Genomic DNA, 16,739 nt, shown 5'->3' with positions numbered 1-16,739 from the left:
TTTTGTGTAACAGTCACTGAATGAAGGCATTAAAAGTAAAACTCTATGCATATTGACAGTAAATTTTATTACTATGGCATACACATGCAAAAATGCTTTGGTGAGTTATTAAATGCTGAATGCATGTTTGTACTAAAGAAAGGGTAATCAGGAATCACTACTACCACATCTCCAAGAAAAATAGACCACCATTAACATCGGTATGGTAATTTTCTTACCAAGGAGCCACATTGCATTTTAGGGACTGCTAAGCATCAAAAGTCCCAAATTTAAAATACTGGGTACACTTAAGCATGCATGCACGAGAATTTTATTGACTTTTCAAATGTCATCATATCTTATACTTCAGTCCTTCTCGAATTTGGGCACATTAAATGTAACTGTGAACAGAATCCCTGCAATGTTAGCTGCTATGGACTTTAATTTAATGCCACCATTTTGTCACTGACCATTTTCATGAAATGGTATTGGTCCTTATTTCATTCAATGAGTGGTTGATCTTGAAGAGAAATAAGCAAAAGAAGAAACTTCAAGGCTGTTACAATGAAGTGGGTTGGGAAAATTGGCAGGTAATGGTTCAAATGTGTAATTAAATTTTATGATATCTCATTATAGTAAAAAGGCAAGTGTATTGGACATCATTATCTAATGATTGACATAACTTCAAATGGATAAAACAATTATGAGATTAGTTTCAATTGTTTTGTATTTTATTTGCTTTAGAAAAGCTTAGGTATATAAAAATTGTGCTCATAAAAAGGCAGAGACATACTCCAAAGTGTTGATGTAGTATTGAATGCAATATATGAAGATGTTGTTGATTAGCAAAACATACATTAAAGAGATGGAGTTGGTCCCAAGACAGAGGAAGATTTGCATTGATAAAAAAGAGAAAATATAGGGTGGATTCATATTACTTCAATGTACACTTTCAATGCTATTTTCCAAGCTCAATGTACAAGAAGTACCTAACAGAATAAGACATAATTAAAATCTGCACAAAATGATTACACATATGTACAAGTCTTTTATGAGTTACCGAAATTGCTCGGATTTAGCTAAGAAGTCAACTTTCTTGATCTTGCCTTTTGGTGTTGACTCTTCTGTGGAGTTCAGCTTGAAAGCATCATTTTTCTTTGCTTTTGATTCATCTTGAAAGAGCATACTTCCAATGCCGCTTCGCTCACTACTTCCTGCTCCTTTCCCAGTATGGATGTGTCCCAGAGAGGCAAATGAGCACACTAAGGCTGCTAACCTGGATAGCAGTTCACGAAGCGGATTCCGGCCTAAAAACAAAATGCTTGTGTGGAGTTATAATTGAAAGTTGGTCCATATTCACTTATTCACAAGTCATGCCATTTTTGCATGCAAAAAATTTCCCTGAATATGCTATACATATGAATTTAAAGGTATGACTATGGTTTATTTTAGCAGATTACCCTACTTTATGTACATTTTTTTGGCTATTAAATTGAGGAGCCATGAATAAGTTACTTTGTGTAAAAGCAGTTCATCTCAGCATATAAACCATAAGCACAGTAATTAACCTGAAGGTCAGTTTGGTAGGCGATGGAGTAGTAGATGGAATGTAGATTGCCCAGTACCAAGCCCGACAGCATGTATTCAATTTATGCATCAGGGTAGAAAGGCCAGTTTCTTTCCCTGTGCTAGCTATGGCTTCCCAGGAAGATCTGGTATCTGAAAAATCACACAGCTTGGGTGGAGCTGAAGGTGCTCAAAGACTTGCCAGGGAATTGAACCCAGACCCTCCGGTCAGTAGTCCAATACTCTACCCCTGAACTACTGCGACCCACTCTAAGCAAACGCAACACAAAAAAGTTTGATTAAGATTATTTTGGAATTATTTATTTCTGGCAATGATGAAGAGTATGCTAATCTATTGTTTTTCAATGATGAGAAATCAGTTGAGGGAAATACCCCCTTTCCAATCAACCTCAGTCTTTTATGAGGGCACATTTGTGGTCTGTCTCAAAACTAAATAGAAAAAATCTGGGGAAAAAAAATGTATTGCAGATCACATTTCAAATCAATAAAATTCTTCAAAATAGCACCAATGTGAATAGACACACTGATGCCAGCACCTTTGCCACTTTTGGTATATTTATTGAATGGCCTCAACAGGAACCTATTTCAGGCACCTCATCACAGCCTTATGACATTATCCAGCATTCCAAAATGGGTACGTTTCAAGCTACTTTTTATTCTTGAGAACAAATAGAAGTTCAGCAGGGCCATATTGGGACTATATGTCACTTTCATAGTGGTCCAAGAGGTCACATGAGATTGTCATATGAGAAAGCCCTCTGATCTTGTAACAGCACCTTGGGGATCATCTTGGCATGCACCTTTTTCATGGCTAAACCTTCAGTAAGAATATGATGGACTGTGGTTTTCAGAATCTTGCAATCATCTGAAAACATTATTACACTAAGGTATCAATTGGGATAGAGCATGTCTCTTACTTTTTCCACATTTTTGTTGCATTGTTTTTTTGATAGACGTCCAGAGCATTCTTTGTTGTCAACCTCCTCTCTACCCTTCTGGAACACCTTGTGCCAGCAGAAAACCATTCCTTGGGACATTGCTTCATCTCTGTAAGCATCCTTAACCATACTCATAGTCTTTCAAAGTAATTTTCTGAGCTTGACACAAAATTTTATTGAGTATTGTTGGTCCATGGAGTTTAGCATTGTACATTCATGATATGAGCCTCAAACAGGGGTCCAGTCTAGGAGCCATCTGTACGCTGTAACAACTAACTGCTGATATAGGTTTCATTGCTTTCCCAAGACCTCCCATTACCTTTCCTGCCACAAATTCTCCACTCCAGATATCCTTGTTGGCAGGAAAATAATCATTTTACTTACAACGTTAGGTACAGGCCCTGTCCCTAAGGTTGCATCTTTGAACCAATTAAAATTAGTAGGTAGCCTTTTTGCTGGTATCATGTCCATAGATGACTTTTGATGTTAATGAACTTTTCATATTAAAGTATAAACTCATTGTTTCTAAGCTCTCTGGGTTTTATATAACTCTTCCAAAGAGTCAACATGCTTATGATAAAGTTTAATTTACCATTGACTTGAAAATAGCTTGTCCATACTTGCCTCTGATGATAGCTTGTCTATAGATAGATTGCTTCCTCTGGCAAAAGATTTTACTAGGAATTTTGTCATAAAATAGAGTTATTCTTTATTTCTCACACCTATTAGCATTGAGGAATAAATAGAACCATCTTATTTACAGAGAAAATTATTTTTATCCTGTTTTACATAGATATGTATGAATGTGGCATGATATTGATAGCTGCTGTGAGTTTTCAGTTCTTCGTAGTGAGAAAAAGCAATTCTGGGAGATTTAAATATGAAAGTAAAGCCAGCAGTGAGATCATTGTCCAGTAATTTTGCTTCACAAAACTATTTTATACGGTTTACTACACACATTCCTTTTTTAACATGACAAAAATTCTATGATTTTATTTAAAAAAAGATTACTTTGTTTTAATGGAGATATGTCTCCATTGACAAAAGGCATCCACTGATATAAAGGTTAGTTTTACATATGAGAGGGTGAATTAATTTCTAAAATAACAATACAATACCAAGGCATGGTTAATATTGCATTAACCATACCTTGGCAAAGTTCCTGAACACATGATAAGTTACATATAAATTGTGGACACAATATGTAAGGAAATATTACAGTATTGTCTGACATGTATGTGCTACAATTTTCGATCCCATTACACCTTCTGCAGTTTACCACCTTACTGGAACTCAATGCCACTATATCACACTGTACCACAGTTTTTAATATTGATGAAAATTCAGCAATTGATGTTTTTAACTGATGGGAGCCATCACACTGGTTAGTTTTTTTTGAACTAGGTACGTCTCATTGGATTCAAATTGAATGTAATTAGAATGAGAAAACATTTGACTGAAATCCTCAATACAATAAATACTCTTCAAGTAGATATTAAGAGCCATGCAGCTAAAAAAATATAGTTAGTTGAAAATTAATATTGAGCATAATTTACTTAAATACTGAATTTTTGTAACTTAATACTTGAAAAGAGTATTGTGAATAATTCAAGAGTGTCATATCGATTTTTAGTAACAATATTTATCTGATGTTATAACTGGTGTCATAATATAAATTGATATAGTGAATGAGGGAGGATCAGTGAATTTATTGCAGAAAATAAGAGTAGATTGGAGGGATGGGAGACTTATCTGCAAGCTGCATATACCTCAGACTGCTCAGGGGTGAGTGGCAGAAGGAGAGTCTAGATGGGAAGTGTTGGGAAGAAGAATAAGACAGGGGTGTCTATTATCACCTGTGCTTTTCAATGTACATGTAGAGGAAATGGTGAAAGAGGCACCAAGAAAACTGGAGATCAGAATGAAAGCTGGTGGGGAATTCATACAATCAATTAAGTTTGCTGATGATCAAGCTTTAGTTTATCAGCCAGTCAATAGATTGCAAAGTATTGCTGATTGCATTGGAAAGCCAGTGAGATAGGAATGGGATGAGAATAAATGTGAATAAAATGAATTTTATGCAGTTTTCCAGAAAGGGAAAGGCTAAGTTAAACATCAAAATAAGAGTTCATAAACTAGCACAGGCAAAACAATCAACTTATCCCAGAAGTGTCCTGGACAAAAATAGTCAAAATAGTAGGGGGGACCATAATAGTATAGAAAAATTTCGTTTGGCTGAGAAGCTAACACGAGGAGAGAAATCATGACAGGACTATTGAGTTATGATGCTAAGGAAAGGTTCGTTAAAACTTAGATGTGAAACATGGTTTTGTATGGCATGGAGACATCATCATTGAAGTAAGACGATAGGCATAGTTTGAATTGTGGGTATGGAGACATATGGAAAAGATGAAATGAAAAATGAAAAGAAAGGAAAACAAATGAGGATGTGCATGGTGGGGAAGAGAGTGGATTGTCAGGAGAAATCCAAAGAAGGCAAGAAAGAGGGATGTTGAGTAATTTGATTGGCAATGGGATGTTGAAGACTGTGCTAGAGGGGAGAATGTAAGGTAAACAAGGAAGAGGCAGGAATAGGATAGGGATTTCGGATGGAATGAAGGGAGGAAGGAAATATGCAGAATTGAAGAACCGTTTAGCAGCTTGTGTCCATCCAAGACCTATCTTAACTAGTAGATTACCGATATTAATAATATATTCATGCTGAGAACAGTAATCATTACCATAAGTAATAATGAACCCTTGCCTTATCAGAAAAAGTGTTTATATGGCCTCATGCTTACCATGAAAGTATTTCAAATAATTAATTATGCTTTTCATCAAAAATATCTTAATAAATTTATCTATGTAAGTACAATTTCAGTAAATTTATATATAGATCAGAATGAAGAATATGCACCCCTATACATATATGTAATATATATATATATATATATATATATGTATATGTATATGTATATATATATATATATATATATATATATATATATATATATATATATATATATATATATATATATATATATGTGTGTGTATATGTATATATATATATATGTATATATATGTGTATATATATATGTGTATATATATATATATATATATATATATGTGTGTGTGTGTGTGTGTGTGTATGTATATATACATATATGTATGTTTCTACATATATACACATATATATACACACACACACACAACACTCCCTTTGATAAATAATATAGTGTATCCATCTTAGCATCCCTCCCACCCTCTGACCCTCCACTGAAACTCAAAACAATGGAACAGGCATTCATCTGGCTACTGGATTACTGGCATTGCCCGGGTTTTTTTATTAGACATTAATTACCCCGATCTTCACATATTTTCATCTTCCCTCTGCCCCCAACACCTTCCATATTATCCCCATCTTCTAAAAATCCCCCTCCTAACTCTTCCCCTCCCAACTTTTTCCCACACAAACCTTTCCCTAACTTCCCTTTTCATCCAGCATTTCCAGCCCTTTATATACCTCAGTTCTGTCCTTCTCGTCCTTGGTAAAGGAGGCGCGGACCACAGAAAGTTTGAAACCTAGTGAGTTTATTTTCTTTTTTTGTGCGTTTTTGTGTTTTTATCTTGGTTCACTGGTGCTAACTTCATATAAATTATTATTCACGTCCTTGAGACTTTCATAAAAGTGTTACATATATGATATACACACAGGTACATGTATATGTCGTTTAGTGATGTAGCAAAATGTGTAAACACATGAGGTCATGTGTAATGGTCTTTCTCTCCATTCTAAGACCAAGAAGAGCTTCAATAAATATCATTCAACTTTTAGCAAGTTAAGTTATATTATCATCTATTTGTAGCCGAAAGTTGTTTCCCTTAAGAATTTTCAATTTCCCCAAATGTTTCAGGTTAACTTGGTGGGAATGCAAAAATTTACTATTTCTTTTAGATAAAAATCCTCAGAATAGTTTCGTGCTTGGCAGAGTAAGAGCCTTATAGTTTTTGGAAATGATTATGTACAAAAAATATCTTGTAGTTAGGCATTATTAGCACATTTTGTATCATTTATACTTTTTTAAATGTAAATAATTTATTGACAAAATTTAAAAATGTATGCAACAAATGTATATAATTAAATTTTTTGGCAAATTTTACATTAATGACTACTTATTCCATTGAATTTTCTCTCTTATATTATCACAACTATTGTTTTCTCTTTTAATTGTACCATGTGTTTTGTCGCTTATTATATTGTTGTACCCTCATAAAATGTGCCATATATTTTTGAGCAAGGTGAGTGTACACTTAAATTCGGTCTAAGGTGGCTGATAATATTAACTACTGTATGAAAAGAATATTATGTACCATGTTATACATGATATACGAATAACGTAATACATAACATTATGTATTATGTTTTACATATTATTCAAAGCTATTTTCATCGAATTAATTGTTATTTATGGTAATGTCTGGAGAGTTATGATAAATATTTCTATTCATGAGGATTGCTCTTTGAAGCACAGTTTACAGGTTTACGTTAACTCTCCATTCCCAGTTCAAACTCATATTTTCAGGAGGAAGTATGAGTATTTGTCACAATTTTACACTTACGTGCAAGTTTTGGAGAATGATATGTGCACCACTCTGCGCGGGTCATTTTTTGGTGCTGGAGTTGAGCACGCTCCTATACTCTGTTGCATACTATTAGAGTGCGCCTTTTACGGTAGTTGTCATTTGCCACAGTTGCATTTAAATAATACATGCCCCATCATTCTAGATGGCGTAATAACCTGCTCTCGTATTTCTAGAATGAATCCTTATGTTTCAAGGTAAAGGGGGCGGATTTTGTCATCTATTTGCTAGATTTCACCGCGTCTATGCGTGCCTTATTATTTATTACCAGTTTCATCCTCTCCCACCATGCGAGGTTCTCATGACGGGAGGGGGGGGGGGCGAGAGTGCCTCACCTCATGCGTACTCCGTGTCAGTGGAGAGGGAGCGGTCACCGAGGGAGTAGGCCCGGCCTCCGCCACCCCCTTCCTCGTCGTAATACTCCTCGTCGTCGTCCTCTTCGCCTTCCAGAGGGCCCACCCCACCGCCTCCACCCTCTCCGCCGCACAACCGCCTCCTCCGGCTCCGATGGCTCCGGGATCTCCCGCCGCCCATCATACTGCCGCCACCTCCCACACCAATCCCTCCACCCCCGCCTCCTCCGTTGCCCTCCTCGCCCTCGCCCACGCCGCGGCGCGCGTAGTCGCCCAACTCCTGCGACGGCGAGGCCAGCTCGTCTGGATATGAGGAGCCCCTCGAGTGCGCGTATGCGATGCTCTTCTGATAGCTGAACAGTTGACGCTCGAGGCTGTAGTTTTCAGCCTGCAGGGCGCTGATCTCCCGCCTGTCGGGATCGGATATTTAAGTTAGACCAGATACCCGTCTGCCTAAACGCGCTGGCTGACACGCCGTTCTCCTTTACCACGAGCATTAAATGCAGGTATCGTAAAAGTTGGCAATGGGAACGATGGTTAGCACCGAAGTAGGAAACTTGAAATGGTGAGGGTAAAATTTTTGACTGTGACCATAAGAGGAATATAAACAAAGAAATGCAAAAAAATCTGTCGAAAATAGATAAAAGAGAGAAATTCCAATATTTTCGAAACAAAGACACTAGTGAAGTTCCCAAAATTATGATGATAGTATTTATCTAATATGAACACGGATAAAAGTTTTTTGCTAGTTAATATTTGCATAGCTAGCATTCAGTGAACAAAATGGCATCAAAATTTAGTGAAAATAAAGGTGTCGTTATACTGCACAAGCAAAAGATTAAGGTCATTTCACTATCTTAATTTATATTTTCTTTGTAGAAACTGAATGTGACGCCTCGAAGGGCGAAGACAAGTTAGTTATAAGGCGATTTAAATGAATGAACATTTGTGATTTGGATGTGAAAATAGTTACAAAGGAAATGAAATTTGATGGTTATACTCTGAGTCAATTCCTGCATTGAAAACCTCCATGCTCTCAAAATTTCACTTCTACAATACTTGGTCTGAAATCCATCTTCAATGACCCATGGGGGTATGTATGCCATATTTATGTAGGTGTTTCTTCAGGACTCCAGTCAAAAAAACTTCTTGCTTATCATAAATCCGTCTTCATTTGGACGAATTACGCATCACCTATGGTAAATGCAGAATATAAAAAAATCGAAAATTAAATTTTCGCGGAAAAGCGATATATTAGAAAGTAAACTGGATGGCTAATGATCTGAGAGTTTTCCGTGTTTCCGGTTCTCTCCCTAATTCGTATTCTAAAAGTCTGATATTCTTAACACTAACATTAGTTTCCTGAAACATTTGCAATACAGCACTACACATATGACTTACAGCAATGCATAGCTTTCAGGATATGAGCGCAGCTGCTTTCACGGGATTCATTTGTCCCAATGCATTTTAAGGATCACGAGATTTTAATCACAAGCCCATCGACTTGAAGCTTGTTTTATTCTACACGGCACAATATTAAAGTGAGATTTTAATATGATTAACAATTCATGAGATTTGAGAGTTAAAAAGTCGAACCAATTTTTGGGCATCGGGACTACAGTCTTGTTTTTGCCGAACTGTGATTTAAGAATTACGGTTACGTGGTTTTGAGTAGTAGTAGTTTTTAGGGGAGGCGACCGACTGCTGAGGTCATTTGCGCCATAGGGGATGGACAGGAAAAAATGAAGGGCGGAGAGAAACCCGGCGTCGGCAGTCGGACGGCGTACTCACTCGAAGTGCCCCCCACAAAGCACCTCAAGTAGGGATCGAGATATCTCTGAAAAATATTCAACACCGCCGGGATTTGAACCCGGGCACTCTGGGTGGGAAGCCAGTACATTAGCCCCCGCACCATCTCGATCCCCAGTGGTTTTGATGCGAAGAATATGCATCAATCTCAATGTGTGTTAATATACGTCGTTAGTAGCACCCAAGGATTCTACCTCGAACTAGATAACGTTAAGAAACTTGAGATTGCATGAAATATTTTATTTTGGATTTCATAAATCCTGAAATAATTACAGGATAAGAACTCTTTCATTTTAGACTGCTTACTAAATTTAGTTCTGTTTATAGGAATAGCCTTGATAGATCCCAAATTATGAAAAAATATCCGTTTCTTTCTCTGGTTAAGATTACATCGGCCACAGTTTTTCGCGTCACTATATTATTATTTAGATTACACATTAATAATTGTAAGTTTGCAGAACTTCAACGATGAAAGTATAGACTAAATATTCCGAATTTAATGCGAAGCTGGTGTAACCCTCTGAAGGAAAAATCAAACCCGATTAATACGTTGTTTCTTCCAAAAATCTATTCCCATAGCAAATCCTTACTCAATATCTCTCTTGAACACGATTTACGATCGCAATAAAAAATAAATCTCATGTTTAAAAGAGGCTACCAATATTTGAAGCGTAGATGCACAGCCACGCTGATTATATCAATTTCCAAGTTAAATAATAAAATGAGTTTGAGGAGGTATAATACGAGCTGTCTCTTAGTTGTAACTACTTAAAGTGGATTGGAAAGTGTGTGTTGGACGCTAGGACAACAGTATTTCATCACGTTGCATTCCGGTGAGAGAGTATTGAGATTCCATATAGAGAGAATGGCACATATAAGCTTTAGAGATGACTTACCAAGTTCTGCACCACGTCCGTCTGAACATGAAGGGGGAGGAGAAGAGTGAAAAATTCAGCCCACTCAATGACGAGGGGATTTTAGTAAATCCAAAGTTAATTGCTTAAAGCTTTGGTGGAGTGATCGAGGCTAACGAGAGAGGTTTCCTAAAAAAGACAGATGAACTTTTCGTTGCATTTTGCTTCCACGCTGTAAACTCCCTCAACTCCCGAACTCGACACTAAATTTGTCATTTTGCCTCGTCGGTGATTGATGACTGCCGCAGGGGGAAAGTTCGTGCATTCTGCGCTCCTAACTGTGGAATATGCGCAGCAACTTATCATTTAACTTCCAATCGAAGCAAATTAATGGCGCCAATATGTGACAATCTGGTTTTATGAACGTTATTCTAATTTAGTTTAGTTGCCAGTTTGGGTTTAGCGCCTTCATCAACGTGGCGTTAAATAAATTTACGGACAGAGAGGTTAGGAAGTTTCCGGCATATTTCAAGTTCACACAAACAAGGATGAAAATGGAACTATATCAGGGATACTTACGAGTTAAAATAAACTAAGTATGGTTATTGAAACAAATAATGTTTCCATATTTTATTTAGATCTAATTTCTATACAGAATTTCCTCAAGACTTATTTATTTCTTCAGAAAGTTTGGTGAAAGAGTTATTATGAACTCCACGGGGGGTAATACTTTCTTTTCATCTCGAAAATGGAAAATGTATGACTATTTGCAAGATATTGGGAGCTAAAAAAATTCTAATTTTATAGAGCTTCAATCCCAGTTAGGAGAAAATTATACACTTGAATGAAAAGCTATTTTATTACTAGCCATTCAGAGATATGATGGGGCTCATCGAAGAAAACCGAAGTTCTTAAACTCCGGGCCCGTGCCGGAAGGCAAAAGGAGGGCACTGGTGCATGACCACCTTCCTCTACTTGCCTCATTTGGTGGTTGTGGATTCGGGAGACGTCGTCGTACTTGTGATATGTCGCCTGGAACAGCAGGTGGCACTCGCCCCACTCCACCCGCACCCTCACCTGCCCCTTCTCCGTCAAGTAAGGGCAGTCTGGCTCGCGCATCTGTTTTTGGAAAGGGAAGATAATTAGACTTTCGAATTAGGAATTTTAACTTTTCGACGCAAATTAAGACCTGTACTGGATGTTTATTTGACAAGAGTTATTTTTTATGTTTCAATACTTGCAATAATATTTAAAATGTATGTCATTATGGTTGGATGATATTGACTATAAGAACAACGCGAGAGATGTACCTTGATTGAGAGTTGTGCGTGGGGACGGATACGTCCGCGTTTCACCTTGGTTACTTAATTAAACGCTAAATACGACTTTTGTACATCTTTTAAGCCGAGCTTAAGTTGCTCAATCATGAAGGAGAGCGAGCTTCTATTCTATTCAAAATGCGATATAGTTAAGAAAAACCACAATAATCAATCCGAAGGTTAAATCTGAACTTAGGGTTGACCTCATCCCATATTAAGCCCGACAGTGTGTTGGATTTACACGTAAGGGAAGGAGAGGAGGTTTCTATACCTGTGTCGCCTGTGCTTTCCCAAAAAGAACCGTTAACATAAAGTTATTTGTCTGGTGAAGCTGAGGTTTTCCAGTACTACCCGGGTTTGAACCCAGGCCATTAGACAGACAAATAGATAGGTTATACCACGAAAGGCATAAGGTAGTGGATAGTAATAGAAAGATAATATTATGCTCTGTAGGTGATAAAGTATTTTCTCTGTGTTAACAACACATTGAGACAATTTATGTGTATGTAATAATTTAAGGTTAACTCGTTTGATGCTAGCACCACTCTTTCTTTGATATCAAATAATGCATCCAGAGATATTCTCAATTACGAAAGTCTTCCGGAGCGAGTTTTAATACAGTACATCTGCCGGTAAAACGTCTTTGGGGAAGGCACCTCACTCAGCTTTATTACCAGAAGATGACAGCCATTGAGCCGAGACAAAATGCATCTCATCAAGCCCAGCCAGGCTCCAACAAACCGGCCATTCCGAGCGAGAGAGTGTCGGTTGACAACGAAAGTTTTTGTGGACACGGATATCCGAGAGCGCCGTGCCAAGTTATCGCGGAACCTAGGGTCTTTTGGAACACTTTGAACCCGCGAGAGATAACGCTCACGCTCCCCATAATGCCTCAACACGGGTATTTGCAGAAGGATTTCAGGTGCGCGGAATACTCAACCCACACGGGAAGAAGGCGAAGTTGAGATGCAAATGGTGGCGGCCACAACTTCGTTCGCTCCGCAGATGGTGATACCCTTTAATGTCAATCCGTGCTTCAAAAAAAAAAGCAACTCTTCTCCCCATCCCTCGACCGAATCACTTCCCCACTCATCCCCACAGGACCCCATCCCTCTCCCCTCCTCACTTCGCCCATCCCGTGCCTCCCTGAGGGCACTTCAGGAACCTTTCTTCTCCGACCCTTCCACCCCTCGCCCGCTCCCTGACCCTGAGGGACGATCCCCGGGCCCTCCACCTACGGCTTCCCTCCCTCCCTAAACCCTCCTCCCCCCAACTGACCACCTACCGTTCCTTTTCGACTAAAACCCTCCTGCTGCCGCCCTTTGCCGACCGGCGCCGACCTCCATCCTATCTCTCTCTCTCACCTTCCGTGAGAGAGAGAGATAGAGAGAGGGAGTGAGAGGGAATGAAAGAGAGAGGGAGAGAGAAAAGAGATCCTCCTCGTCGGCATCCTCCGTTTGTATGAGGTGGCGAGGAGAGGGGAGTGCGAAGGAGGGAATCGGGAGATGTGAGAGGTTGATGGAATGGCGGTGGCAAGAAGGGACGGACGGGCGGGTGCGATCGGCTGTGATCTCCCGAGCAGAGCAATGGCGGGAGGATTTCTCCTGAATAAAAATAAATTGGAATTGTGGGGACAAGGAGGGGATGGGGGGGGGAGAGAAAGGATTAGGAGCCTTGAAGCGATGCCTTGAGGAGAGGGAGGTAACACGGGCTCCTCCCGCAAACATCGGGGCGCACACGTGTGGGCGCGCGCGCCGACCAGCCGAGATGGCGAAGGACGCTCGACGCTTGGGGGGATGGGGGCGCATAATCGAAATCGAGTGATGCGTATCTCTCCATCTCGGACAAGGGGGGAGGGAGGAGATGGGTCCGTCTCTATTTTTGGCGGGAGGAAAGTCAAACAAAGGGCAGCGGGGTCGACTAAAATTAACCGCCCTGCCCGATTTGAAGCAAGTGCTCTCGCCATGCTTTAGGAGGGGACCCGCGGAAGAGCCGTGCCCTTCAGAGCTCAATATTTGCGGGTTTGACTCTCTGGCTTTTTTTCCGAGGCCGTCTCCGTCTTGCGTGGCCTGGGACCGTTATTGATGTAAATAATATTGAGTTAAGAACGAAATGAGGTGCTAGGGACGGCAGCAAGAAGACGAGCAGAGTGAAGAGGAATAACACAAATCTCGGTTTTATCGCGAATTAAAATCATTACAGAACTTGTGGTTATTAAAAATGAAAATCCACAACTTTATTTGAGCCGTTTTCATGTGGTCGCGATGATATTTTTGCTGATCCGATTAAAACAATTATTGAATGGAAAATTAAGAAGATAAGCCAATCAAACAAAACTGACTGCGTATTTTGTGAATTAAATCATTTAATTATTAATTCTGATCAAATTACATCAGCATAATGAGAATTAAACCAAATTTTTGTGGGATGCGCATGAGCATAGCATTTAAATGTTATCACCTTAAAATACAAATATAACACAAGAGGGGATTTTAAAATGTTAGCCAGTGGTTGACCATTAACTGTGCGACGTAATTTGGGAAGATTTTGGACTCTCCGAAGTGATGTTCCACTACATATCCTAAATTGATTTACGTTAGCCTCTCCTATCATAAGGTTTTCACCACAAACGACCCGGTGAAAATCTAATGATAAGAGGGACGAATGTGGGTAGTTTGCTAAGCAAATATACACTGCGAGACTGATCACTCTGCTGAGTTGGGCCATAGTGTTAAATTTATGAGCGGTAGCTTAACTCTTGACCTTTCCCCCGGGAAATTGTTTCATTCAGCTTGAATAATGTTAGGTGCTAACTTTAAGATATTATATGTACTGCTTTACCATTGGGTAGCGTAATTTGGTGACATATAAGTATATTATGGGTTCATTAATGACAATGAATGAGGAATTGAAAAGCAGATTAACGTAGTTTGTTAAATATTACGTGATAATAGGGCAATACGCCTATCTAATATATTTATATATGCAATTGATATTACATTTAAACTACATAATCGCGCGACAAAAGGAATGATGCTTTATCCCGTGCATTTTGAAGGCATCCGAATAAATTCGAAAGTCAAATTGTTGGAATCTACGGAAAAATGCGTTGCTGTCAAAAGAAGCATTAAAAAGGAGAAATATCGGGGAAAAATATCATTATTGACGGGAATCTCGTTTGGTTCCGGTTATAACGAACGCTTTTGAAGTGGGAGTCGGGGTTTTAACAAGATATTCGAAATGGGGAACCCCGAGGAAAAGTATTGGAAACATTTTGATGGAGGTGATTGCATCCGGGATGCTATAACTGCGGCTGTCCCCTCAGGCTTCTTAGATATGCAAATCAAAGGATTTCAAAACCGAGCGCACGAGGGAAATCATCCCGGGGAAAATGCCAAAATCGATGGAAAACGGGAGTAAATCAAAAACTCTGTGTGGCCAAGGAATAAAAAATTATGATGAAGGTAATACCCAGTCGTTCAGGAGACAGAGGAGATGCATTGCTCCCTTAGAAGCACCTCGACCAGCGATTTGTGACGGTGGGACGTGAAAAAAAGGACGCTAAGTCTCCTCCCTCTTGGAGATAGACAAAGAGAGGAGTGGGAGAAGGGTGGGAAAGAAATATTGCTCTTCGGCATCGGGAAGAAGAACGGCGGAAGTATGAAACTTCCTCTCGTGCCGCAGATAAGAGGAATGTTTTCGAAAGAAAAAGTACTCCCCCCAACTACCCCCTTGCCCACGCCCAAACCCTCTTCCTTCAACCAACCCCCACCTGAAAAGTTTGGCGTCCCGGTCAGTCTTTCGGGGGCGGGCAAGCATGTTGGGAGGGGGGTGCGAGAGGCAGAGGATATCATCCACGGACCCAGAGCACCTGGCACCTGTTCGGAGAAAGGAGGAGGGGGTTAGGGTGGAGAGTTTGCGATCAGAGAACAGGGTTGGGGGAGGCGCGAGAGAGGTGGGGTCGTGGCCGCGGCTTCAAAGTCTCTCGTATAGGACTTGCAAGCGAAAGAGAGAGAGAGACGGGGAGATTCGATCAGGGGGAAAAGGAGGGAGGAGGGGGGAAGGTTGGGTGGATTGAGTGGATGGTTGGTGGAACTCCATATTTTTGTGAATCAAATCACATCCCGAATCATCGATCTGGTTCGAGGGAGAGGGGGAGAGAGAGAGAGAAAAAGGGGGGATCCCGAAACTTGGCCGAGACTTTCTCTCTCTCCCATATCTCTTCTCTCTTCATCCTACGTCCGTGATCCTCTTCACCCGCTCAGACACTCCCCCCTCAAAACTAACCCCCACTCCCTACTTCTCCCCTTTCATCCATCCGCATTCCCTCGAGCCGATGCAACGAACCAATCCTCCTTACCCCTTCACCTAACTCCCGCTTCCCCCTTCCTCCCCCCGCGACCCCCACGTTCTACTTTATACGCGTCTAATCTCTTTCTTTCTACCCCCCACCCATTCTCTCTCTCCCACCGTCTTCTCGTTTCACGGGGATTTTGGGAAGTGATCGCGGTGATGTCTGCGTTGTTTTTCCTAAAGGGGACGATACTCCACTCCTCCTTCCCTTTTCCCTTCACTCCACTTTGCTTCCCCTCCCGCCCCCATCCAGAGGGCTCACCCTTCACCTGTTCCCGTGCAAACCGCCGCCGTCCGAAAGATCCAAAGACACCCAAGAAAGATTCTTCGATACACGTTACATCCATGCTTTCAAGATGGGAACATTTCTGAAAAATTCGATGCTGTCTGAAGGTGAATGGCCGCGGTAATTGGAGTACTCAATTGTTCTCTGATTTGGAGAGGTTAGGAGTAGGGATAGGCTTAACAGGAAATATCTCATTCTTGATACGGTCCCAATAATGACTGAAGTGCTGAGTACTGAAGTACCATGGTGGTATAAAATATCCCCTTCCCGAGCATCTCTTCTCTAGATCTTGGCTTTAATTATGTGGCAAAATATCACCTCTGCAAGTGCTTGTACACATAGGATATGAATTTAATTTGTTGTATTTAATACATTTTTAATTACTTGCAAACTACACAATAAATGGAAGTAACAATGGTACAAATAGATATTATGAATCTTATTTGAAATACCAAATCAGGAATAATTGTGTCCCAGGGAATTCAAAAACTATCCTTTGAAGTTTTCTCCTTAGGTGCGTTCGGAGTTTTATTCCATGGTGTGACGGAAATGCATTTTATAGGTACAATTGAAATATATTTAAATTGCTTTAGAATATAATGGGCTACGTATGCCATCAT

General features: G+C 40.0%; 1 protein-coding gene across 1 annotated transcript in view; it reads right to left on the bottom strand.

The window, feature by feature from the left end:
* Positions 1-1,029: 1,029 nt before the first annotated feature.
* LOC139690769 (uncharacterized) overlaps positions 1,030-16,739 on the bottom strand; it is a 93,805-nt gene continuing 78,095 nt past the window's right edge. The window contains exons 10-13 of the mRNA XM_071588316.1: positions 11,141-11,280; positions 7,772-7,908; positions 7,481-7,588; positions 1,030-1,286 (exon numbers count right to left, since the gene is read on the bottom strand). Coding sequence (XP_071444417.1) covers positions 7,482-7,588; positions 7,772-7,908; positions 11,141-11,280 — 384 coding nt within the window. The 3' untranslated portion in view covers positions 1,030-1,286; position 7,481. The remainder of the gene's footprint in view (positions 1,287-7,480; positions 7,589-7,771; positions 7,909-11,140; positions 11,281-16,739) is intronic.

Source organism: Hetaerina americana, unplaced genomic scaffold, assembly GCF_022747635.1.
Source record: "Hetaerina americana unplaced genomic scaffold, ioHetAmer1.1.p SCAF_3, whole genome shotgun sequence".
Classification (NCBI taxonomy): Eukaryota; Metazoa; Arthropoda; class Insecta; order Odonata; family Calopterygidae; genus Hetaerina; species Hetaerina americana.
Note: the sequence above shows the minus strand (reverse complement) of the source record. Positions and strands in the feature narration are given on the sequence as shown.